The sequence below is a fragment of the Musa acuminata genome, chromosome BXJ3-5 (assembly GCF_036884655.1).
Source record: "Musa acuminata AAA Group cultivar baxijiao chromosome BXJ3-5, Cavendish_Baxijiao_AAA, whole genome shotgun sequence".
Taxonomy (NCBI): domain Eukaryota; kingdom Viridiplantae; phylum Streptophyta; class Magnoliopsida; order Zingiberales; family Musaceae; genus Musa; species Musa acuminata.
Window position 1 is genome coordinate 16,341,398 of NC_088353.1, and position 27,454 is coordinate 16,368,851.

General features: G+C 37.8%; 1 protein-coding gene across 3 annotated transcripts in view; it reads left to right on the forward strand.

Annotated features, from left to right (window-relative positions):
- Window positions 1–3,303: 3,303 nt before the first annotated feature.
- Window positions 3,304–27,454, forward strand: part of LOC103985262 (monodehydroascorbate reductase 5, chlorplastic) — a 30,623-nt gene continuing 6,472 nt past the window's right edge. The window contains exons 1-16 of one of the 3 annotated variants that reach the window (XM_009402911.3): window positions 3,304–3,572; window positions 3,661–3,817; window positions 3,907–4,006; window positions 5,030–5,107; window positions 5,461–5,532; window positions 7,182–7,300; window positions 11,705–11,789; window positions 14,983–15,072; window positions 15,647–15,748; window positions 16,002–16,091; window positions 16,447–16,527; window positions 20,382–20,453; window positions 20,523–20,617; window positions 20,712–20,800; window positions 20,887–20,949; window positions 21,087–21,130. In XM_009402911.3, the coding sequence (XP_009401186.2) occupies window positions 3,563–3,572; window positions 3,661–3,817; window positions 3,907–4,006; window positions 5,030–5,107; window positions 5,461–5,532; window positions 7,182–7,300; window positions 11,705–11,789; window positions 14,983–15,072; window positions 15,647–15,748; window positions 16,002–16,091; window positions 16,447–16,527; window positions 20,382–20,453; window positions 20,523–20,617; window positions 20,712–20,800; window positions 20,887–20,949; window positions 21,087–21,130 (1,347 nt within the window). In that variant the 5' untranslated portion in view covers window positions 3,304–3,562. Of the gene's footprint in view, window positions 3,573–3,655; window positions 3,818–3,906; window positions 4,007–4,560; window positions 4,686–5,029; window positions 5,108–5,460; window positions 5,533–7,181; window positions 7,301–11,704; window positions 11,790–14,982; window positions 15,073–15,646; window positions 15,749–16,001; window positions 16,092–16,446; window positions 16,528–20,381; window positions 20,454–20,522; window positions 20,618–20,711; window positions 20,801–20,886; window positions 20,950–21,086; window positions 21,131–27,454 lie in introns of those variants that run through there. The other 2 variants (XM_065152719.1, XM_065152720.1) reach the window with 2 other exon arrangements.

Below are 27,454 nucleotides of genomic sequence, written 5' to 3' on the forward strand. Positions count from 1 at the left end.
TCGGAGACTGAGCTTTTGACTTTTCCAACTCATAGGTGGTTCCACTGCCAGTTTGGCAGTTCCACCGCTTGACCCAACTTTTGGGTTATTGAATGAGCCTTCCTTTTGGTCCAAAATAATCCCAATTTAGGGCCAATTGACCAATAATTGAGTTAGTATGATTATACCAAAAGCTAACTCAATTAGTCCCCTAAACTATTTTCATCTAGACTAATGATTACAAATATGAATAATATGTTGTCCGGCATATTATTAGTTCATTTGGCGCTTCGTTTGATCCTTTGACGCATCATCATCTCCTTCGGCGTATTGCTCAATCGACTTGTTGACCTTCCGCAACATTCGATCTCCTTGGCACAATATTCGATTCTTCGGCTCGATGCTCGAACTCATGGCACGAAGTCCTTCTGTTGGCACGTCGATTGATCCTCCGGCTCGACATCCAATCTTTTGGCATGTTCACTCCGGCCTAACATCCGAGTCTTCCTACTTTAATCGATTTACCTTTTCTAATCGAAGATAGTTCTGCATCACTTAAATGCATATTAAATTATAACTTCATCAATTGATTTCATTATCAAAATCCGAGATTCAACAAAATCTAATGACCTCGAGGGAAGAGAAATCAGGAGTGGACGTAGGTCGGGACTACTAAACCACTATAAATCTAGTTTGCATTTAACTTTATACTTTTCCTGATTATTACTAACTGATTTAGTCACTCGGTACTCTTACTCACATTCTAAGGTAAACATATGTATTTTTCGATCGAAATTTTTTAAATCAAAATTTTATTCGAAAAGAACAAATTCGTCCCCTTGCCTTTATGATCCTAACATCTTGTATATGCTCTTACCAAGTTTCTACCTCACTAGTAATTCCTTCTACTTTGATTTAAGATTGGTGTGAGCATCATTTTACAGGGGCATATTAAAAAAGATATTATTGAGAACCATAAATTATGATAATATATTATTTTGATACTACGTTATAATGATTCTAAATCATAGAAATTATGATAACATATTATCATAATTCTATCGACAATGAAGATCATGATCTCAATGTGATCTCCTAAATTATGAAATAATTTAATAAATATTTTATATTTATTATTATTAAGAAAATTACGTAACTACTATGTTTTATAATATCTATTTATATATATATATATATATATATATATATATATATATTCATAATTACTATTAATAAAAACTCAGTTAATCATTTCTTCTCAACAAGAACCTTGGAAAACCACTCCGAACATGTTCACCGCAAAGGGTCGTCGAGGACCACTATCAAATATATTTTTTGAGAATACTTTCTTTCTTATTTTACAAGAATCAAAGCTTTAAGCTTATATTTCAGATAATTATTGTCAAATCGGAGAACAGTATGTGAGGAACATTTATTATAACATAATGCTATATAGCACAATATAATCTATTATATGAAATGATATGTAATATATTTTCATGCCTTTTACTTCACATATTATATGATAAGCTACAACGTATATGTTACCATAGAATAATATATTATCAAAATGCTCTTTATCATTAAATCGTCATATTATATGCTATCTGTGAATGCTATGTACATTTATAGCATTAGACTGCAAACATTATATATTACATCTGATATATGCTTACACAATAAATGGACAACACAATTCCGACTAATAAACTCTAAATCGCTCTCTGTATCTTTGTTTTTGGTTACTTCTGGTAGAAATTATTAAAAACAACAAACTTGTTCCCGGATGAATATATATATATATATATATATATATATATAGTTTTTAGCAATAGGAAAACTGTGTTTTGAAAAACACAAACAAACAAGTATTATTATATTAAAAAAAAAAATTCAAGCATTGCATATGGTTAGATAACTGAGAATTAGAGACCTCAGAAGTGACCTGTACCTGAAAGGGTACCTCTAGGAATTTAACCAGATTTGCCAACTGAAGAAGAACATGACTGCTCACTACTCTGTGCTTAAAGGATGATGAGCAGCTTCCAGGAAGGTAAAGAATAACTGGAAGCACATGAGCACTGCCCTTTGGCAGCTAAAATGTCCATGACGTTTACCATCGAATCATCTGCTGCATATCACCGGACACAGTTTCAAGTATAACTGGAACTTTAGCAGCAATTAGATGCGCAAATTATATTCAATGCACCAGCAAAAGATCACGAATTAATATACAACGACAAGCCAAAAAGTCTCTACTATTTGGGATTAGCAATAATAAGGTCTCTCGCTGCAACTGAGCCATGCAGAGGACAATGGCACCATTTAAACTAATAACCGATAAAGACTACTTTAGGACCTTTCGAGCATTAAATTCTCGAGGGTGAGAGATGAATAAATAGGACCAAAGAGACGGTGAAGAAAAGAGAACAAATTGGAATAGATTGAAATGTTTACATGACTGCAAAAGACTCCCTGAAATACAAGAAAGACAAATGAAAGCCTACAAAACTTCATTTTTGCATGTACAAGGTATCTTCTTCGTATGAGACATTAAGCACCTATAGGCAACTACGAAAGTCACTTGGAGGATCATTTCCTAAAATAATTAGTAGAAATGCCAACAATAGCTAATGTGACTCTTTCTGGCTCTTACAACATATCCTACAATCTCCCAAAGTCAGCCAAAAGCCAAACATCATAAACGTGTTTCCATTATAGATATATCCATGATAGCTCAGGAGGATAGGTAGTTTGCTTTTTACGAGGAGCATTCTGGAAAGCATCAACAAGTCTGAGCGTCGATAAATATGTATGTATATTCATCAAAAACAGTTTGTTTCTTTACTAGTTGTTTATGTATACATTGTGTTGTATGTCAATCTTGCATCTGCCCGTGGCTGAATCGCTGACCAAACAATAAATACAAGTAACTAACAAACTCCTCTATTCTAGATATGATATGATGGTACGCTGAAACATACGACTCTTTTATTTTCCTTAGAAAGCTTTATGTTTACAGAAGAATGATAACAATTAAATATGAGACAATTGCTAATTACAATGTTTTTTTTTTATTACGCTCACTGTTTCTGGATAATGAACTAAGACATTGTAACTTTTTTTGTTTGGGGTCAGGTCAATATTGAAATTATCCGGCTGATAAACCAGTCTTAGATTTCAATTGGGACCCCATTTGGATCCTATCCTGTAAAGGGCACTATGCAATACATTTTGAAAATGTGGGGAGGGCTCAGAAAATCTAATAAATATTTAAAATTGATTCAGCTGCCCTGCTAATAAATATTTGTTGGGTTTTACCGACGATTTGCCCAACGCAGTCTTTTCATCGTTGCGTTCCACGACAAATTCCTGCGGTCAGATCAGATCGACTCACCAACATATTTCTGTTCCGCTGGCAATCCATCGGGGCTCCCACCTTTCTCTCCTCTCCCGACCTTTGGCCCTCCGCAGGAGCCAGCGGCCCCCCGAAACCCTGAAAGCAAATCCAAGCACTAAACAAGAGAGGAAACCAAGGGCGAAAGAACATAAATCACAGCGCTCTCTCTCTCCTTCCCCTCCTATGTCTTCAGGTCTTTCTTCTATACCCTTTGTTTACCATCTGTAATTGCTTCCTCCTTCCCCTTATTTTACTTCTCTTTGGCACGTAACAAAGAGCAGCTCTCCGACGAATGTCGACTTCTCCCTTCTCCTCCTGTGCTTTCCAGCAGAGGACCTCTTCGTGGTGGCCCTCCCGTCGCCCTCCATCCACTCCTACCTCACGCAGATCGCTCGTTGTCGCCGCTGCTGCCTCCAATTTCGCCAATGAGAACCGCGAGTGCGCTACTTTTTCCGCTATATTCCTCTGCCTTCGCATGTTCAGCGAGCTTATACGGTGGCTCTGGAATTTTTGCTTCTTTTTACCAGATATGTTATAGTCGGCGGGGGCAATGCTGCGGGATATGCTGCTCGGACTTTTGTCGAGCATGGGATGGCAGACGGCCGGCTCTGTATCGTTTCCAAAGAGGTAGCTGATGATCAAGTTGACGTTTTTTAGTTTTTGTGAAGGAATCGAGCTTCTTGTACCGGTCATTGTTAATAAATCGTGCAAAGACTGCTTGCTTTCTTGTGATCGCATCCTTTTTAAGCTTGTCTCAGTTTTAACTGCTTTGATTCTGCATTTGAGGTGAGGAATATGTAGAAGCTTTTACTAAGAGATAAGGAAGTACTTTTAATTATGATCTTTAAAATCTGATGATGTTGGAAGAAATTGTGTTAAGTGAACAGAAGCCTGCAAATTCCATCATGTCCATCATTTTTGCTCTAGTGCATTTTCAAATCGTTCTTCATACATGATTTTCTTGCATCTCTGATCGGTAAAGTTTGCCTTCTGTATTTCCAGCATTCATGAAATCATTTTTCTCTTCTCATATATTTGTCTGCCATAAATAGATGATGATGATGATGAAAATAGCAATAATAATAGCAATAATTTTCTGAAAATAGTAATAATTTTCTGAAACTGAAGTTGCATTGGCTTGGACTCTTGGACTGTTATCCGGTGATAATGGTTGGTAACAGATACATGAGCACCTGCTAGAAGTGGGACAGCTTGTAGCATGGATTTGGTAAAAAAGGACATTTATGGCCACAATTCTAAGTCAGAGGATGTAAATTGTGTGCCATGTATTGCCAAAGCGACAACTGTAAGTTATTTGTACCTAATATAAAGTCATTTGTGCTATTATCTGTGCATATGAATGGGCCATCGATTTGTATTTTGGTAGTTTTGCTTCCGAGTCATTACTTCCAAGCCAATGGAGGAGGATATATTTTTTTCTTGTATTTCATTTTTGTTCTTGATGGAAGAATTCTCATCTTGAATATTCAGTTGTAAATTTAATGTCCTGCTGCACATCTAACAACAAGCACATGCTACTTACGATTTCCTTTTATTAGGCAACTCATGTATTTTGCCGGTCCAAATTTAGGTATCTCTTTTCATACCTAAGATTGTCAACTTGCGTGATAAATTTTCTTAATCATTCAGGCTGTTGCACCATACGAGCGACCAGCTTTGACTAAAGGTTATTTGTTTCCGCTAGATAAGAAGCCGGCACGCCTACCTGTAAGAACTTTCCAACCTTGTCAATATTTTACATTAGTGTCCTTTTTGCTTATGAATAATTCAAAGTTAATGGAGAATGATAACGTGATATGGATGGCTTCAGAGTGGAGTTAGAATATACTATCTGCATTGTAGTTTTCATGCTAGCACTTCTAAAGAACTATATAATAATCAATTCTTTATACAAAGTGAATTGAAGCTGCTAGTCTGTAACAGATACTTGTGAGTTTTGAAAGGTTAACTCGGAGAAGTAAATATCACAAGAAATTTTTTGCTCAAGCATTATTTTGCAGAGATGCATTGACCTATATTTTACACAAGATTTGAAACATGCAGAATTCTTTTTGTATTAGGGATTTCATACTTGTGTTGGAGCTGGTGGTGAGAGGCAAACCTCGGAATGGTACAAGGAGCATGGAATTGAGGTATGTGTAAAGTAATTTTTGCTTTATGGTTGTTCATTTTTATTCAAATTGACTTCAGCAATTGTTTATTGTTGTCATGAATAAAAAGTCTTAACATGAGCATTAAGTGGCTATCATCAATATTTGGTCTGTAGAGAAACACATCCTTCAAGCTAAGTTCTCTTTGATTTGATTTTAAAGAAACTTGTGCTATTTTTGTTGTAGGACTTAGAGCGTATGTCTAATATAGTAAAATGCAACTTTTCCTTTTATTTTTGAATAAACAATCAAAGTTCATGACATCATGTCATCCAATTTAACCCAACTAGCCTTTTAGTTGCACAATACTTCCTTCATATTAGTCAACAATAAGGTGAATTTTTTAAATAAGAGGGGAGGATTAGGGAACAATTTAGGAAAGAAGATGAAATGGTGAAGCTTGATATATAAAGGTCACTCTTTTGATGTGGCTTCATTCTCATCACACATTTGATGTGGCTTCGTTCTCATCACTCAAGGAATATGCTATGCTAAGGATTTTTCTGACCAGATGGTGAGATTAATAGTCCACCTAGGTGCTGCCAACTGCCCAAACATTTAAGCAAATGATAATTGCCAAGTGGATTGTTGTGGTCCTAGGAAAGCCACAAAAGGCGGGTATCGTGGCTCTCTAGTTATCATAATAGCTTGTTATTGAAAAATTACAATGGTGACAATGATTTTTACAACATAGTTTATGTCTAAAGCATGTCAAGTAAGCAACAATGTGATCTAGATACAATTCCAATACAGTTTAAAATGGAAAATATACTGGACGCAATTCAAATGATACTCGACCTAAACTCTTCTAAGGCTGAAAGAATCTATTCAATGTCCTATAATCTTCCACTTATTTTGCTTTTGCTATTGTTGAATGAGACTGTTAAGCAGAATTTAAAGCAGCTTTCCATAATAGGCTGATCACAAGAGCAACTTTCCTCTAGTTATCGCTTCCAATATGAGAAATGCTGATTTCTTGAAATAATTATCAAATAAATTGGGACTTGTTGCAATAGGCTTATCCAAACTTTTGAAACTGATTCAGTTCAATTCCACTATGGAATCTGCTTCTGGTCTGATATAGTTAAAAAGCAAGAGAGTAGTAGAAAAAGTAATGAGAAGAGGAAGAGAGGGGTAAAATCAGAGTACGGGGGTAGGAAAGATAATACCGAGTCATAAAATATAATTTTTATATCTTGAAGATCTCTATTTGACAATGCATAAATCCCTAGAATGTGCAAGAAATAAATGGTTTTCAAGAATCTGACACATCTGGACCATATTTGTTTGATTTGCTGGTTGATGTGCTGACTGCTAATCTAAGTTAGGCCTGTACCTGCCATAAAAGCCTTTCTTTCAATTTAAGAAGTCATTCATTTCTTATGAGCAAAAAGTAATTTAGGATTCCCTGGATCACCCAAGGATTATTCTAATTAAACACTATGTTCTTCCCTCGAAAATTTTTTAAGAACATTAAATTGTTGGATTTGTATTTCTCATTTTCAAGTGGAAAACACATTGCATTTGAGTTAGTTGAATTACAATTATTTCTTCTATTATGTTCTTTCTTCTTGGTTCTCTTTGGATTATCGACATGTTATGTTCTTTAATACAATCTTCTGTTGTAAAAGGTCCTATACGAAGATCCAGTGGCTGCCATTGATATCCAGAATCAGATATTAACGACATCATCAGGCAACCATCTTAAGTATGGCTCTCTTATAATTTCCACTGGTTGCGCGGCTGTAAGGTAATCTATGACTTTAAGTTAGAGAGCCTGAGATATTGGTTGCCACTTATCTTTTCTATTTCATGGTTTTGCGATATTTTTTGTCAGTCATTGAGCATTGAAATTTTAACTAGTTTAAATTCTTATGTCATCAGTAAGAAGACTTGTATATGGTTTGATATGTTTGTAGGACAATTACCTCCAGTTTTTCTTATTCAACAAGATAAAGGCTTCCAAGTTATTAATCTATGATGAGACTGAAATACTATTATGCTGTAAATTACTGAAAGAATTATGTAAAGAGCAGTTTTGGCCTGTTTCTAGGGCTTCTAGGCTTTTACTTGACATTACTATAGCCACACTTTATGATATTTGGCTACGACTAAATACCCTTGATAATAAACTGTTGTCCATCTGGCTTAAATTCCCAACTAAATTAACTTGTTGCAGGTATTTGCCCTTAACGAGTCTTTAGGGGTTTGTGTGATTACGAATAGGCTCCAAAACCCCTTATTTCCGCGCCCCGCAACACCCCCACACCCCCCCCCCTCTCTTACTCATGGGAAATTGGATTATCAAAACCTTGGACGAGTCCTTGGCTTAAATTGGAGGTGTCCTGGTTTGAAATGCTTGAAAAATGTGGCCGGGTATTTGGCATTGTGGGTATGTGAGGACATACAAACATTCTCCATAATAACTCCTCGTTGTCATACTTTATTTGTAAGGTAGGTGTAGATAGTGGTGTCCAAGTGCAAACAATTTAAGGAAGAATTTATAGTCAGTGCAATAATGGGATTGCCTTTGCTAAATTTAGGAGAACCTTATTTTTCTATGCTAAAAATGCTCTTGTAGATGCTCTATATTTTGTGATGCAAGCTCTGTGTGAGGAAAAATTTGTAGATTTTGGTGTAGATCAGCGTAGAAAGTGGTGCAGCACTTCTCTTATTATGTGGTGCTTCCCCCAAGATAATGGAAGGATTATGTTGCTGCGCTTTTTCTTCATAGGGGCCTAATTTTGCTTTGTTAATTTGGTGTTTGGAGGCAATGGAGGTGGTGGGACTGCATAATCAACATCTAGAGGCATTGGTATTGCCGAAACAAGCAACATGCAGGATTCACTGGGTTTTTGGCCTCCCTTGATGATGCTACCTAATTTGCATGGTCTAGAGTTGTGTACATACTAGGGTTTTGGTAGTGTTGTCTTTGTCTTTCCTTGCTATGCGGTTGATAGCATTGTACTTGTAATTACAAAGACCGATGCAGGATGTGGCTATTGCTGGTATAGTGGTACATGATGACTTTCATCAGTAGTTCCACCTATGGGCACGACCATCACAGTTGGGTTTTAATGGACTAGTCTGTGAGGGCATCAGATTGCATGGCTGGCTATTGCTTGCTCAAGCACTAATGTCGTTGTACCTTGCAGTGATGTGCTATCTAAGGTGCACTTAATATTTCCTTGTCTCCGCCACTCTAGTTCTGTTGATGATAGTGCTTTACCATGCTTTAACTGGTGTGCGCCCCTCAGATATTGACATGGAACCCTCACACTGCTATCTTTAGAATTCAATATCCCATTGGGCGATATGATTAAATTTGTTTGGTTTTCAAGTGTTTAAACTTTAGCAGCACGCTAGACAATTTTGAATGTGAGACACTTTTAAGCTTTGAATTGTTTGAAACCCCAAAAAGGATCTTGGAGAGTCTTCTCTCACATATTTCACAACAGTAAGAGCTATTATAATCCATCCTAAGTAATGTTGAGCAAGAATGTTGAGCAGACCTTACTTGGATACTAAACTGCTATTATAATCCATCCTAAGTTTTTTTTTTTAATTTGAGGAAGAGAAAGGTCTTCAATTGACTAATTTAAAGGTAAATTTAATTAATATTTTGTGAAAATTACTGGAAAATATATAAACATAAAGATCAGTCTTGACATTTTTCTAAAGCTAACAGGTTATTTTGTTATTTTTAATAGCTAAACCCTATATGATTTGACTGAAATACCCTTAATAGTTAGCTGCATTCCATTTCAACCAGCACCCAAACTAACTTGTTACCTTCCTGAGTCACTGAATCCCTTGGAACTCATGCAATCAACCAAGAGGGTTCCCATTCATGAGGAACAGTCATTTTTTTTCTTGATCGGGGCAAGTAGTTCTGTTGGTAGGGGCTCTTAGGACTAGTTTGGGGGCACAGGTCATGGGAGTCGTACAAAATGTTGGACTTGCAAACATGCTCGGTAACAATGTTCACATTCTTACCAACAAGATTATTGAATATCATGGTATGTCAAGTGACTGCTTGCTTCCTACTGGTAAGCGCTCTCAGGAACTAGTTTGGGGGCACAGGTCATGGAAGTTGTATGAAATGTGGGAGGACCTGCATTCGTGTTCAGTAACAATGTTCACATTCTTACCAACAAGATTATTGAATATCATGGTATGCCAAGTGACTGCTTACTTCCTACTGGTTCAATCAGGGACCATATGCCATTATATGATGGTACAGGGGCATGGTGATTACTACCAATACCATGTTGACCATTATGTACTAGTCTGATTGGTTATATGGGATAGATATTATAAACTACGCCTAGTAAGTTATTTAGATTCAGAACTTTATTTTGTTTAAATATGTTGGAAAACTTTAGTTTTGATGAGTATTCTGTTATGGACCTTTGGAGTTCCAGTGATGTCTAACAAATAGTAGAAATCTCTAAATAATTTATATAACAGATAAAAACAAGCTAGATCTATACATATATTCTATAGTCTATACTTGCAATCTATTTGATTAATTAATAAATTTTAAAATTTTTATAATTATAAAAGTTTCATATAGGGCACAGTTTTAGAGCTAATATATAAGAACTTCAATAGAAGAGGAAAATGCAAAGAAAATTAGGGTAAGTGTATTAGTCCTTATGAAAGTAATTGTTTGAACATGCATGGATTTATGTACGTAGGCATATCAATCATAATGTCTTTTTCTGCTCTATTACCAGGTATGAGTCCCATGGTTGTACCAAGGGTGTGCGATCACACCTTGATAGCATGACTGACTCATATTAGTTGGCATTTGGTTGGTCCAATACTGTACTGACTAATATGTATTTGTCCACTGAAAAACCAGTATCGGTCTGGTACATGAAATGGCAATTTATGGGTTGAAGAACATTGCACACCAAATTATGTATTCTTATCAAAATAATAAAAATGTTCTCGTCTATTTTTTTTGCTTTTCCCTGATCCATGAGGTTGAATTAAAAAGAAAAAGCATGGTGCCTGCTCTTTCTTTCTAAAGTTCTAGATCTTGATATGATGTTTCCACTATTTTTCTCATCATCGACTGGTTGTAGCTAAAATGTGCTTAAATCAAATTAAATTTGCATCAATCTTCTCGAACTTCATGCTACAACAATTATCTTTTTCCCAATTGAGGCTCATTGATTAACAATCTGTTGGGTTTGCTCAAATTTTTCCTTGGAAGTCAAATTTCCATCAATTAACTTTTTTACATATAACTGCTTTAATACAGAAATTACTATAGATTCAATGGTCAACTTGAACCTGCATTACCTGCATTCCAATCGGATGAATTTGCTTCCAGCCAGTCTGTCTCAATCTATATGAAGAAAAGCATTCAAGAGTAGATTTCCTAAAATTTTTAAACTTAAAATATAGCTATGTCCAATTTTCCCTTCCGAACCAAACAGAGCTCTCCAAGTAGGGAGGAGAATAGATATTCATCATCTCAACTCCCCTTACTTGCACCAATACTTACATGCTTTGGAACTAGAAGAAGGATTATCACATCTAATTACGAGTGGATTTTTTACTTCCCATCCTCTCTCTCTCACTCGCTCTCTCTCTCACACACACACACACCATGTATGTGTGTGCATGCATACATGATGTTCAACACTTTGTAGGACATCAAAGCCTGCCCCACTTGGACTAAGATATTCCCAGGAAAGTGATAAAATGCCATTTCTTATAAAAACTGACCTTCATGAGTGGGTATTACATATTAGATTCCATATTTTAGTTGAGTTCCTATCATACAGAAGTCATTGCATTTATGGAAAAATATGTAAGACTTTATTGATTAATTGCATCTTTGGTGCTTTTACAAAGAAAATAATGAAATGCAGATCTGCTATACTGAGAAAAGTAATTATATGAAGTTCAGAGATTTTATGATACACAAAGTTTGCTGCAGACTCAACATCATCATCATCACCTCACCAACTTATATGTATGAAATAAGCAACATTCACATTCAGGAGATTTCGTCCTGTGCATAGCATAACAATAATGGTTTTCGGGATGATCTCCATTCCAACATTGTTCTTTGTGTTTATGTGTATATTGATGGTTAACTTGTACTGTGTTTTAACTGGATTCTTTTACTTTCCAGATTTCCAGAAAACATTGGAGGAAACCTACCAGGTGTTCATTACATTCGTGATGTTGCTGATGCTGATTCTTTAGTGTCCTCATTGGTACTCTTGTTGTTTCTGCAAATACTTTGTCTTATTTAGTGTGATCATTCCCATGTTCCAGGGTAGTGGTTCATCAGTGTATTAGAGAAGCATAGTTAATCTCTTAAATTGTGTCTCATATTACATAATATTGGCAGATGTTTTTCCTTTTAATATCTTTAGACTACTTGAATCCCGCTCATTGTGCTTTCATCTTAAACGGTGGAGGAATTCTTTTTTGTTTACATGATCTGCAAAGTAGGATATAAATTGTTCCTTGGGAAATTTAAGAAATGCTTGCTGCAATAGCAAATATGCTGTTTTAGATGTAACACTTTGTTATTCCAGTATATGGCAAGTTTTTTTAAGATAGATCATGTTGATAACCATGTTTGGTTAGGGTTGCATATGAGATGCAGAACATGGTGTCTCATTTTCATGCATGTGGCTCCTTTAACATGAGATGATAGTGACTAATGAGACAAATTGGTGTGCCTATTTGCCTAATGAGAAGTATATTCACAGCCAATTCAAAGAAATTTTTTCTTAGCAAATTAGCAGCTTGGTGTGCATATTGCATTTTAAACTTATTTGTTTTTCTTTTGAACATAATTTTAAAGGGAGATTCATGTAATGTTATCAGACAATATGAAATTAGTATGTGATGTTTTTTATACTCATTGGCCTCATTGGCATGCTTAACATAATTTGTCATTAGTGCGAGCTTATATGTATGGTTGGTTAAAAATATTATTTGTGATGTTAGGATTTAGGCAAAGATCCATGTAATCTACCCCGAATAGCCAGGACATTAAGACTTGTTGTTGTTGTATGCTAGGATTAATTCAGGACAACATGTTTTTGAGCTTTAAATTCCATGTTCAAGAAAAGATGCTAATGTTATGTTTCAGGTGTTCAAAGAAACCAAAATATGACATATCAAATTTAAAGTTTCTACTTCAATTATTATTGCTAAATATACAAAGTTCTATAAATACTACAATAAAAATATCATCACAAATACAATCACTCTGTATGTTGCTTTAGTTTAGATGAATATATCGAGGAATTGAGATGCTCTAGTATTAAAGAGAGACCAATCAAACTGTTGTAAACCTGAAAAACAAATAAAACACAAAACAATAAATTATTAATCATTCAGATAAGAGATGTTATTATTAAATTATGTATTCACCTTCAATTATTATCTTAAGAACATATGAATCATTATTGTAATAATGTTTGATTATTTACCAATGGTGGCTGTTACAAGCATGCCACGGCAACTAATGTAGCATTTCAAGTGAAAATCTCCATAAGGCATCTTCGTGCACAAATGCATTAATGTGAAAACAGAAGAAATGGCAAATGTTTTTACTTCAATTATGATAACTAATATAACAAATGTTACAGTTTGCAAGTTCAAAGAAAACCAAAATATTACATTGATAACTCAGAATTTTTATGTCAATTACTATTAGTGATATACAAAGTTCTTAATTATTACAATAAACATATCATCACTAATACAATTACACTTTAGTAAATGAGTATCATTCTTGAGTTGAGATGTCTTAACTGTTGTAAACCTCAAAAAAAAAAAATATTCTTCATTCAAGTAAGAGATATTATGATTAAGCTGTGCACTCATTTTAATAAAAACACAATATTAACTTAAGATTTAAGAATATATGAGAGTTACTAAATCTTAATAAACAATATTATTTACAAAAAATTTAAGAGTACTTGTATATATTTTAAATTTAATTTTATATGAATTTTAAGATCTTTGGAATCTACTATCAGATACTACAATCCTAGTTTGTGATCCTCAGTATGTCCTAGGTACGAGCAAGTTTGACAATAGTGGAGAGCATCGGAGAGAGGAGAAAGAGGGAGAAGGCACGAGAGAGAAGTGAGAAGAAGGCAGCCAATGGTTGTTAGCTACAAAGAGAGGTGAGAAGACGAGAGGGGTAGCAAACAAGAGGAAGGGGAGAGAAGAAGAGAGGGCAGCGACAATGAGTGCCGGTCAGGTAGAGAAGATGAGAGAAAAAGTGGGATGGAAGAGGAAAGAGGGAAGAGAGGGCGATAGCAGTAGAGCATCCATGGAGAGAGGACAGAAAGATGAGGGAGATAAGAGGGAAGAGGTGTATTGGATGAAGAGAGGAGATGCAGCTGGCGTCGAAAGTTAGTGGTGGAAGTTTGGAGATAAAAAAATGATGGGGCAAAGTGCAAGTGTTGGGCAATTGGGAGCATTAGGAGCTAACTTGGCTGCTCAGGGATTAGGTTTAAACTAGGTTGGCTTTTTTGGGAGGCTTGTATAATTTGGGCCAGGTCAACATTGGGTCTGGAGGAAACAGTGAAGGGAAAATTGGACTTCAATTGGTTCAGAGGGAGGGAAAATGAATTGGATTTGGACCAGGTTGTGGGGTTTGGATCATTGGATGACAAGGATCAGTCCAGGCGAGTGCCTGGGATACCTAACATCATCTGCATTGTGGCACTCACCTAGGTGACACCCAATTTAAGGCACCACACCTAACGTTCATTGCGGCACCTTGGCGCTCACTTAGGTACTTGTCCAGGACTCCAGCTGAGATAGGATTTCAAACAAGAATTTCGGTAATGACTTAATAACAAATTAATTGAACAGATTGGAGGCATAATTCTGTGCCTTATAATTGTTCTGAATCTGCATTTTTTTGGTGCAGCAGTATCTATATAATTCTTGGAAATGTATCTTTTATTTTTGATTAAATATGTACAAGGAAGCTGATAACTTTATTTTGAACTAGATGAGAAAATTATTTGCAGAAACATATTCAATCTTCCATGAGAATGGTTTCTTTACCAAGGCGACATTGGCTTTGTATTTTTGTCCTAAAAATATTTTTGTGAGAAGTCACAGTGGCTTAACAGTCAAAACCAGTTAAACTCAAATAACAAGTCTTTGTTTTTTCACAAAACAAATGTCTTTGATTGTAATGTACTGAACTGCTTGCTAGATTGATATTCACTTTTCCATCTCAGATGTGTGTAGCTAACTTTGTGCATCTTAGAAATCATCACTTTCATCTTACTATGGCCTATTCTTCTTCTCTTCTTATTCTACGATGAAGGTTTTGGTTCCATTCATGTTTTCTGTTTCCATCAACCTTTTTTTTATTTTTAGAAAATTTTGAATTTGTACCTATAAATGATCTTTTACATTCAGGAAAAAGCAAAGAAGGTGGTTGTTATCGGTGGTGGTTATATTGGCATGGAAGTAGCTGCCGCAGCTGCTGGTTGGAACCTTGATACTACTGTAAGTTGTGCATTTAGTTTTCTTCATGGGTTCATAACTGATGCATATTAGTGGGCCTCTTACCTTAACATGCCAAATAACATGTAGCATCATGCATTGTCCATCGTGGAATATTGACTATCCACCAAGCTTTGGGAACCTTCACTAATAATTGACCGCAACTTCACAGTTTAAATTGTTGAAATCTTGTCTGAATTTTTTTGTAAAATTTGGCATAGTATTAACTATTAAGAATGATTTAGCTTCCCCATATTTATAAAGCAGGAAGCAAGTTTGACACTTGCAGACACATCCGCATGACTTGCCTCAAAAATATATGATCATTATATGAATGCCGTATTTTATCTATTGGAGTTTATTTCCTGATAATATTTATTCTTGATTATCAAGAGTCAAGACACTATCCAATTGATACTAGGTTATGTTTGTCTTGTATCAACTTTTGCTTTTGTGACACCTCCAGACTATGATTTCAATGATAATGGTTAATCGTGTACTCATATTTTGGTTTTCTCTTTATTCTCACTGTGCATATATATATATATATATATATATCTCTAACTTGTTTTAATAGATCATATTTCCTGAGGATCGTATAATGCCAAGATTATTTACACCATCTCTTGCTCGGAGATACGAAGAGCTTTATCAGAAAAATGGTATCAAGTTCATCAAGGTAACTTTGCTTATTGGTCTTGGTGATATATGTGTGTGTGTGTCGTATATACATATATATAGATATATTTTATGCATATGTATATATATATATACATATATAGATATACATATACATGTATATATGTATATGTATATATATACATATACATACATATATATATACATACATAGATATACATACATATATATATACACATATATATTCTAAAGCTTTGACTGTTTATAAGTCTTGCTTTATTTCCTCTTTTCAGGGAGTTCTCATTGACAAATTGGAAGGTGGTACTGACGGAAGAGTGGCTACTGTTTTACTTAGAAATGGATCTATTATAGAAGCAGATACGGTACATACATCTTCATTGTAATTCTTGGGTCCATCCTAAGAAATGTTTAGATATTCTAATTTTCCTTCCTGAAGCTCTAGTGCAGATCTGAATGTTGAAGTAATTTGAAATGATATTTATGTAGACTTGGGAAGCAAAATACTGTTAACTTGATGGAAATCTTATATTTGAGTGCTTGGCCAACAATCACAAATGTTAAATGATAGTGATCAATAATTTGAATCTGGTTAATGCAATGAGTTTCTAAATTTACACAACAAAAAAGAGAACTTTTTTAAAGAACAAACAAACTAGTGAAGTATTGTGTCGATCTTCATTAAGATTACTGAGATGATCATATGCATTTTAATTGCAGGTCATTGTTGGAATTGGAGCAAAGCCAGTTGTCAGCCCATTTGAGGCTGTTGGCTTAAACAACAATGTTGGTGGAATACAGGTTGTTGTTCATCCAAGATTGTTTTTTCTTTCATTTCTATGTTATGCATCAATCTCATCTTATGCAGGTACATATGTTATTGTAGTTGGCCTAGTTATTTCTTCGTTATGTACTTTGATATCCATTTTAATAGAGTAAGCCTGTGAATAAAGGGCATTCATGGTATATATATTTGTAAGTGATATTTTCATCAACCATTAGGAAGGTTGCTATTGTCTGTACATTCATTTTGGGATTGTTTAGCTGCCCTAATTGGAAGTACATTTAGGTAGAAGTGTGATGTCATTGTAAACATAGGATGCATAATGGGAATTTTGGCAAGTTTTCACATTTAAAATTACTGGTAAGAGGTAGCAACAAATAGATGCACAATGGCAATTTTGGCAAGCCTTCACAACTAAAATTACTGGTAAGAGGTAACAACAAATGCTGTTGACCACATTTTACTATGTCAATTTACATAGTAAATTGCCTAATTTTACTATGTCAATTTTCATCCACTTTGTTTTGTTTGCCTAGATATACAAATGTAATTCCTTCACATGATTGGTGCCATCAAGGATGCTATGATATGCCATGACTGCCAGGGGATTGCGTGCTCGAAGTCTGGCTACATCCTGACACTTGGGGTGTTGCTCCTCTTTTGACTCATGTTCCCCTTCTTCTTGTATCGTCTCGGTGATGAAAAATGATGGACGGGGGTTCTTATCTTATGTAGTAGAGGATCTTAAGTTCTTTGCTGCATGGAATCAATCTATCATCGGTTCAAAATCATCATTGTAGAACTGAAAGTCGAATGGCTCTTCCATTGTCGGCTCAAAGTCTATCTGTAGCTCTTCCATTTGCTTATCAATTTCAGCATGCTGTATAGCCTCAGGCACATTATATAGTGCACGCACACTAATTTCTCTAAGACCATGCATAATAGCTGATTGTGAACCTTTGTGTGAATCAAGTGGAATGTCTACCATTATGTTTGTGACACTGGATAATGTGGTGGACCCATGTTGGTGTTGGTCATCCAAATTGTAATCATCACTCTGCTGCATTAAGAGACCAGCATGGTATTAGACATAAATATCGATCAATTTATATAAGTGGAACATAATTGGGGATTATTTTACCAGGATCCAGGGGCCGGAAGCTTCCTGAAACAATCGGTCCAATAACAAGAGACATAAATGATAGGTCCAAACTTTAATTTAGTACCAGATTATGAACTAGCAATTAAGTTAATATGCTATACCCCCATTATTGCATCACCAGTCATATCACTTTTTGGTTGAAGTCGGTATATCACATTTTGTATATACTCTGACAATGTGAGTTTAATGGCCAAGTTATGCTGTTATTGGTATGCCGGGTTGAAATAATATGCGTTGTGAATGTTAATTTTCTTCCCTGCGTTGTAAATATCTTTGGAGGTCTGGCTGTCCTACAATCAAAATAATCCTTTAGGACCCTACTGATCTCATCCCTAGTTGACCCAATAAGATGAATTAGATAACCTAACTGCGGTCTCTTTTTCTTATTAAATTTTGAAGAACTATAGATACAGTAGAATTGATGATATCAACCACTATATCGCAGAATCCAGAAAGGATATACTTCTCCACTTTTTTTGCCTTCAACAAATTAGAATATAGAGTTGCTCTAGTCGGCAGATGTGAACATTGCCTTTAGTCCAATCTTTCATCGTTGAATAGGCTTCAAGGTGATAAGGTTTTTGTGGCAAAGCATTCACCAACTGTGAACTTCTGCATCAAAGCATTCACTGGTGGTTGTAATTTGTAAATGTACTTTGTAATGCTTTGTGCCTTTGCCATTGTCCTCTGGATTGTCCACAGATCACCAATATCTCTATATTGTGTGCCTGCACATGGTTTCCAAAATAAATATTGCATATGCTCCATCAATTGCTTACTGACTTTCTTAAAATTAGTCCTTCATTTCTTAATCTAGCAACATTAAACATGCTAGAATGAGCCGTTAAGTACCTCTAATTTGCTCTTAGTTAGGTTTCTTCTGAATAATAAACCTTAATTAGAAAAATTATTTTTTCAAATTGTCTAATGTGGGTTTATTATAAGTTAGGATAGTTACTCTTCAAGTTGTCTCATAATTTGAGAGTCTTAGTGTAATGTTGTGAAGGGATTTTGAAGGGATACGAGAACATCAACTTCTACAATTATATGAGCATATGAGCTTCTATTTAGTGTCACATTCCTAGAGAGGGAGAGAGGTTATACTTAAACATCCTATAAGCTCTTGTAGGAGTTGGAACTTGACCAATGTTAGTGATTCTCTCTATAATTTTTATTTGTCTCTTCTCTTCTCATTAAATATTTAAAGGTAAGGCTGCGTATATTGACCCTCCCTAGACCCCGCATTAGTGGGAGCCTCATGCACTGGGTATGCCCTTTCTCTTCTCAATCTTTCTCTCTTCTTCTTTCTTCCTCCTTAAGATTTCCTCTCTCTTCTCTCTCTTTTCTCTTTCGAAGATAGTCCTCTTGAAATATGAAGCATCAAAATCCTATCTGTATCCTCAAACACAGTGGTAGACATTTAGTATGAAAAATGTTCAATTCATAATGTACTATATTGACTAGTTAGAATGTTAAATTGGTATGATTTAGACATGGATTGCCATATAGATGACATTTGCTGATAGAATGATACCAGTCTGTGCCATGCCAATCTCTGCAGGAGGTGGCCTGGTTTGACCAGATCAAAATTTGGCCTGTGCTGTGGGAGAAGGGTGTGTTATGCTGAAAATTATCAATATGCCCTTATCTAATGGAATGCCAATCCATGACTCAGATCTTGGTGTGACAAGTGATACATTCATTTGAAGTCCATTAGAAAATCAACACAAATAGTTAGATTGAACAAAGCAAGTACCACCATGCCATGCTGACAGGTGGTATCAGTTCATGGTCATACCAGTACTTACTAGTCAGTACCAGCATACCATATCTCGGTATGCTGGTACATACTGGTTTTCAGAAAAAAGCTCAAAAATGATAAAAAATTCAAATTTTTTAAAATTTTTGTCCTAATTTAATGGTAATCTTTTTGTATTTAATTAAGAATATTGTGCATATGAAGCATAAATAAATGCATAAGGCTGTGATTAGCCTTAAATGTCCCCAATTTGGGCCTAAATATGACACAGTAGACTTAATTGGAACTAACACGAGATAATGATCTCAAACATGTTTGATCTTTGTAGACATACATTTATACACGTCTAATTATATGAAATGATAAATAAAATATGGAAAGACGCTAAATACCTTAAAATTGAAGAGAAATTCCACTAGATCTCGAGTTCCAACCCCTCTTTTATCCAAATCAATAGTTTGATTATCACTAATTGCCAATTAGGAACTTTAATCACAAGCAAGAGTGTGAAAAAGAGAGCGAGAATGAGAATGAGAGTGAGTGAAAGAGGGAGGGAGGAGGGAATTTAAAGCCCCAAAAGGGGCCCCAATGGTCAATTTGACTGTTGGGGTCAAAACTGACCCATTTGAGTTGGTATCAGTCAAATTCTTACCAGAATCGACTTGTTTTGACTGATGTAACATGAGTTTCAACCGTATCGTCTGGTACATCACCTGTACTGGCCGATATCTGACCCTTTTCTGTGTATCACTCAAAATGGGCTGGTCTGTGTACCAGTCAGTTGGCAGACTGGTATGTACTGCTTGATATGTCAAACTTTGGGACAAAGTGCAAAATTTTATTATCAGACAATTTGGGAAGTCCAGAAATAATCCACTCAGTATTGAATGTTAATAATTGTCTTTCACATGTAGAAGATTATCAAACTAAGAATCTCACCTTTGTATCAGGTTGATAGCCTTTTCCGAACAAGCATACCTGGTATTTTTGCTATAGGAGATGTAGCAGCATTTCCATTAAAGGTATGTGTTCTTGTTTTTTCTTTTACCTCTTATATAAAGCTGGTACTATATTTTAGTGATTCCTGTTAGATCTATGATCGAATGGCACGAGTGGAACATGTTGATCATGCTCGAAAGTCAGCACAGCATTGTGTCAGGACACTTCTTACTGCTCATACTCAACCGTAAGCTGAATTCAATTGCTGTCGCATATGACATATTTGCCTTTTGATAATCATTCATTTTCTCACTAACTTTTAATGCCTTGATTTGATTCAGATATGACTACCTGCCATTCTTCTACTCGAGGATTTTTGAATATGAAGGAAGTTCAAGGAAAATTTGGTGGCAATTTTATGGAGATAATGGTAAAATTTTTAGACATAAGGTTTGCAAACTTCATTCAAAGAATGAGTTATTTCTTTGTTTTCACTCTTTAAATTATTTTAAACAGTTGGTGATACAATTGAAGTTGGAGATTTTGACTTAAAAGTTGCTACATTCTGGCTCGATTCTGGTACTTTCAAGCTGAAATTGGGATCCAATTGTTGGAAGTTTCTTGTTTCCTTTTTGCTTCTACAAAAATTCTTTTTCCATTTCTTCAATTTAATAGTTTAATATTTTTATTTACATGTTAGTGTTTAAATCCTGCAGAAAGTAGAGTAAAGGGAATTTTTCTTGAGAGTGGGAGCCCAGAGGTAAATTTTACTTGTTGAACAACATTAGTTGCTGTCTAAAATTAACCTCATGTTTTGTTCTCTTGAACACAATCTGATTTTGTTTCCAAATGTTAAGTTGTTTAACTGTAAGTTAGCAAGTTAAAACCAGAATCTTTAAGTGTTACTGCTAAGTTTTTACAACTTGGGAAGAGAGGTACTAATATGAATTAGGTAATCAGTTCTTTACTGATTAAGGTTTTCTTAGGTCTATTCTATCTTTCCTTACACTGTTAATCATAATCGACTCACCTCATCCAACCAGACTATCTATGGCTCCTTTTGAATGTGTCTATAGTACCATCGGAAGGGGTTGACTTGGGATCACATTCGAATGATTTTTGTGGTTTTGAAGAGTACAAATATGGGACAACCAGGATTGGGGTTCTAGAGAATACAAAGGAACACAGTTTTGCACAGTTTGATACATTTCAACAGTTATTTATTGGTCTGACCGCCTAGCTGGATGTGGACAGCTTAAAACCCAGCAATCCAGTACGGTTTGAAGAAGAAAGCAGTTTGTTTTCTTTTAAGTTGAAGGAAGTGTTAAAAGACGCATCTAAGGCTCGTGAAGAATTGCCTTTGCCCACATCATCTTCTCTCCGCTACCTGCTGCCACCTGCCTGTCCACCTGCCATCGCTTGCAGGCACATCGCTTGCTGCTGGCTGTGAGCCTGTTGCCCCTCTCTGCTTCCATGTCCACTGCTCACTCCAGTACTCCTCTCCTCCAGTTTCTCCTCTTCTTCTTCCTCCTCACCTTCTTCTTCCTCTTCCTTCACAAATGGACCTGACTTGTACTGGTCTGGCATGGATCGACATTGGCCCAGAACCTGTAATTGCAAACCTTGGATGATACGAATACAAGAGAACTAGGAAAGAGAGTTCTCTCCATTTTTCCATCTGAAACTTTGGTCAGGTTCTAGGATTGAGGGATTGCCCTTCTTGACATACTGGAGAGTGGACAAAAATGTTTCCACTTAAATACTTATGAAATAGGGTCTATGGTTGGTCCATGACCTCTGGATGCTGGAGGCAACTTGGATTCCTAGTGGAAGCTGATGGTTTGTTTCGTGGATTGCTTTTATTTTGTTACATTATGTTTAGATTATGTTTCATGCTAATTTCAAGGCCAACTTGATTTTCTTCCCAATTGTTATTAAATAAGGAAAACCTAGGAGAGTTGCTGACTCTGACTATCGTTGATATTAATTTCAATGCTGACTGTGATTTCTTCCCAATTGATATTAAATAAGGAAAACCTAGGATATTAAGTGGAGCACCACAAAGTGAGCTAGACACCCGGAGTATGCATAAGAGGGTTAGATGCTTTTGTTCCTAGACTTGCACAAGTGCTAAATTTATAAACCTAATATTTAACTATTGGAATGAAAATTAATAATTTGCTTTTTATTAGCTATTCATCCTTTTTAAATGATCATACAACTCTGCATTGTGGATCTCAAGTGTGTTTGTTCACCCTTCTCTCTTATGATGAGGTCTTTGTGAACTAAATCATATGGGAGAGAGGAAACTCCTTGTCCAATGCAAGACATTCTGAGATCCTTTTTCTATTCTGCTTCCATATAAAATACTACTCATCAATGATTTCAGTAGGTGCTCGGGCGCTCGCCTAGGTGCTTAGGCGAGGCGAGGTGAGGCCCGAGCGCCTCGCTTCATTTCCAGGCGGTGCGCTCCAAAGAGGCGCCTCTTGGGCGCTCGCCCAAGCCCAGGCGCTAGGCGCTTCGGGCGAGCGCCCGGGTTAAACTGGGCGACCGAACCAGCGTTTTAGGTCTGGTTCGGTCTCCGGTGCTTTAGTTGGTTTAATTGAACCGACTAAAGCACCGATATCAGCCTTCCTCTCGCAACTTCCTAACCCTAACCTTGCTCGTCGCTATCGCTGCCACCGCTCGCCACCGCTCTGTCATGGCCTTAGCTAGAATTGCCTAAGGCGTGAGGCACCCTTGCGGCAAAGACGCGAACTTAGCTTGAGTTGCCTAAGTCGCGATGCACCCTTACGCCAACTTCTCGGACTTAGCTAGGATTGCCTAAGTCTTGAGGTGCTCTTGCGACATATGCGTCTGCAAAGGTTCAGCCTAGTTGTAACCTCGTACAGGTCCCAAAGGACCTGTTAAACAGAAAGTTGATTAGATTGAAAACGAGCGACGGACAAGTCCTGGCATCTCGCGAAGAGGGAAACTTTACGAGCAATTCAGCAAGCACCTTGTGTGCACAGTAGAAAAGATATGAAGGAGGAAAACAAGGACTTTAGAAGGTAGAACGAACAGTTGCAAGTCCACAAACAACTGCTCACCGGGTGCCGGGCGCGAAGGCAAGTTCCCGTCAAGTCAACGTGCGAACTTGTGAAGATTTTTCAACGCCCGACTATATATCGAAGCCCCATCCAGCCTTGTGCCACTCAGGGGGTTCTAAGGTGCTGAGATGGCTGACATTTCGTACACTGCAGTGGGCTGTAGAAATCAACCTGCGGCACACGAAAACGGAGCCATTTTGGGGCTTTTTGGCCTGGCGCGGTGAGCGGTTGCACTGTGCATTGTAACCTGTTCGAACATGTATTTTTACAAGCAAAAACACACAAAACCAAGGCAAAACAGGCTGCCATGTCTCTGTTCAAGCATGCAAAAGCGACGAACAGTTCGTTGAACGAAGTTATTACGAGTGCGCGACGATCGTTCGTGACATTCTCCCCTACGTAAACTGTCGACGCCCTCATCGACGCTTGTTGGTAGTTGTTGATGATTGCTTCTTCATGTCGTAGTGCGTCTTCGGGCTCCCAACTGGCTTCAGTTCGGGGAAGCTTTCGCCACTTCTCCAAGTACTCAGTCTGCTTAGCTCCATTGGGTAGCTTTATCTTGCGATCCGCCATAATGGTTTCAACTCGCTTCTCGTAGGAGGATTTAGTAGGGGTAGCCGAGTTGGAACACTTCGGGAAGCATCTTACGGATCTGATTGGTAGGTTTTCAAGTTGCTGGCATGAAAAACATTATGAATTTTGAGCCACGCCGGTAGTTGCAACCTGTAGGAGATGTTGCTCACCCTACTGATAATTGGGAAGGGCCTTTCATACTTGCGCACTAATCCTTTGTGTATTTTGTTCCTAAAGAATTGGAGTGATGCTGGTTGGAGCTTTACCAATGCCAAATCGTCGACTTTGAACTCCTGTGGTCGCCTTCCCGAGTCTGCCCACTTCTGCATCTCTTTGGCCGCCTTCTCCAAGTAAGCCCGCGCAATATCTGCATTTCGATGCCATTCTTTTGCAAAGTGATATGCTGACGGACTACTCCTAGTATATCCATTAGCCAAGGTGTGAGGGGTTGATAGTTGTTATCCTGTGATGATCTTGACGGAGCTCTTGTTGGACGCAGAGCTCCGTTGCAAATTGTAGGAGAATTGAGCTATGTTCAATAGCTTCACCCAATCTCGTTGGTTGGCACTCACGTAGTGCCGAAGATATTGCTCCAAGAGCGAGTTTATCCTTTCGATTTGGCCGTCCGTCTGGGGGTGGAGGTTTGTGGAGAAGTATAACTTAGACCTCAACAATTTGAATAGCTCGGGGTCCAGAATCGTCCTAGGAACCAAGCGTCTCGATCACTGATGATATTGTGCGGGACTCTCCAATACTTCACCACATTCTTCATCATTAGCTTGGCCACCTCCTCTGCTGAACAGTGTAGGGGCGAAGCAATGAAAGTTGCAAACTTTGAAAATCGATCGACCACTACGAGTATCGATCTCAGTCCCCCTACTGTCGGCAAGCTTGATATGAAGTCTAAAGAAATGCTCTCCCACGACCTTTCTGGTACGGGCAACGTCTCCAAAAGCCCCATCGGCTTCCGCTGCTCCACCTTGTCTTGTTGGCAAGTGAGGCACGTTCGAACATATTCCTCCACATCAATCCTCATCTTCGGCCAGTAGAAGGCCCTCTCCACGAGAGCCAAGGTTCTATGAATGCCCGGATGTCCAGCCCAAAGGGAATTGTGACACTCTATTAAGAGTTCATGCCTCAAATTACCACTCGAGGAACATAAACCCTATTCCCTTTTGTGTAAACGAGTCTCTCCTAGACCCAAAATCATCGTGTCTTGCCTTCTTTAATGAGCTGTATTAGGGTTACTGCTTGGGGATCACTATATAGTCCATCCCTAATCCTAGAAAGGAATTGGAGTGCAACTGACTTGCTTGGCCTCTGCCCTCCAACTGTATGGTGTTCACTCGCTCCACCTTCCGGCTCAATGCATCGGCCACGACATTTACTTTTCCGAACTTGTACTCCATTGCCATATCAAACTCAGCCAGAAAGTCTTACCATCGTGCTTGCTTTGGGGAGAGTTTCTTTTGAGTTTGGAAATAGCTCAAAGCGATGTTGTCTGTCCTCAACGCAAATCGCGATCTAAGAAGGTAGTGCCGCCAAACTCGTAGACAGTGGACCACTGCTGTCATCTCCTTCTCATGCACCGGATACCGTCGCTCGGTCTCGTTGAGCTTATGGCTCTTGTAGGCCACCGTATGACCCTTCTGCATGAGTACTCCCCCAATAGCGAAGTCTGAAGCATCTGTATGGACTTCGAAGGGCTTCCCATAGTCTGGCAATTTGAGCACCGGTTCTTCCAATACAACAGCCTTTAGATCTAGGAATGCAGCTTCACATTTGTCAGACCACCTCCAAGGTTGCTCCTTTAGTAATTTCGTCAGTGGAGTTGCATGCTTCAAATACCCCGCTATGAAGCGTCAATAGTAGTTGATGAAACCAAGGAAGGATCTTAAATCTGACACCTTCATTGGAGTTCGTCATTTCGCAACAGCTTGCACCTTTAATTGGTCCATCCTAATGGAGCCATTATCGATTCGATGCCCCAAAAACAAGATCTCCGTTGGAGCAAAGTAGCACTTCTCCCTCTTCACGAACAAAGTGTTCTCCTTGAGAACCTTGAAAATTGTTTGAAGGTACTCGATATGCTCCTCGAGCGTTTGGCTGTAGATGACGATATCATCCAAGTAGACGACCACAAACTTATCCAAATACTCTTTGAATAATTAGTTCAAAAGAGTGCAGAACGTAGCCGGAGCGTTGGTTAAGCCAAAAGGCATCACCAAGAACTCAAATGCTCTATACCTGGACACGCAGGTAGTCTTCGCTTCGCCGTCTTAAGCAATGCGCACCTGCCAGTACCCCGACCGGAGGTCGAGTTTGGAGAAATACTTGGCCTTGTCCAATTGGTCGAACAAGTTTGTGATGAGTGGGATTGGGTACTTGTTCTTCATCGTCACTTTGTTGAGGGCTCGATAATCGACGCATAGTCGGAGGCTCCCATCTTGTTTCTTTTGGAAGAGAACTGAAGCTTCGAATGGTGCTTTAGAACTGCGGATGAGATCACCACTTAGTAGTTCATCTAACTGCTTTTTGAGTTCTGCCAACTCAGGAGGGTGCATACGGTATGGTGGTCTCGCTGGAGGCTTCACTCCTGGCTCTAGCTCGATATGATGATCCACGCCTCTGCGTGGCGGTAGTCTTTGGCAACTCGGGTGACATAACATCTGTGAACTCCTTCAGCATGTTAGCCACCACAATAGGTTCATGAATGACCTTTTCGTCGAGTGGCTCTAGCTTCATAGCAGCCATGAATGTTAATTCGCCTTTTCGTACTCCTTTCTTTAGTTGTAATGCCAATATTTGTTGGGGTTCCTTGGTTCCCCTCCGAGAGAAAGGAACCACACAGGGGTCGTCACCCCCCATCATACATAGGGAGTTTAGGAACGACATTGGCACCAACTTCGCTACGTGCATGAATTTCATTCCAAGAATCACTTGGAAGTCGTCCAGTGGCACCGCCATTATGTTTGTGCTCCCGCTCCATGTTCCGACCTTGATGGGAACTCCTTTTGCCAACCCGGAGATTCTTTTAGCCTCCGAGTTCACCGCCTTCATTCGACTTGGGTTCTTCTCTAAGATCAGCCCAAGTTGCTTTGCTTCTCGATCGACAATAAAGTTGTGGGTAGCTCCCGTGTCCACCATTGCACGGGTTGTTTGGCCATTGAGCTTAATGTCCACGTACATCAGCTCGCTACTCCTTACTTTCAATGTCTTTGCCTTCATGTTCTCTCCCACTTGACCCCGCAATGTATTTAACAAATGCATTGCTCCCATTCGGGAACCCTGCTGCTAGTCATAGGTGCCCAGCAAGCCAATCACGTGAGTGATGGCATGTGTGACTTGACAAAGAATCTTTTTGCTTATTATATTTTGGCATTTATCATTTTATATTGACTATTGCATATATGCATGTATAT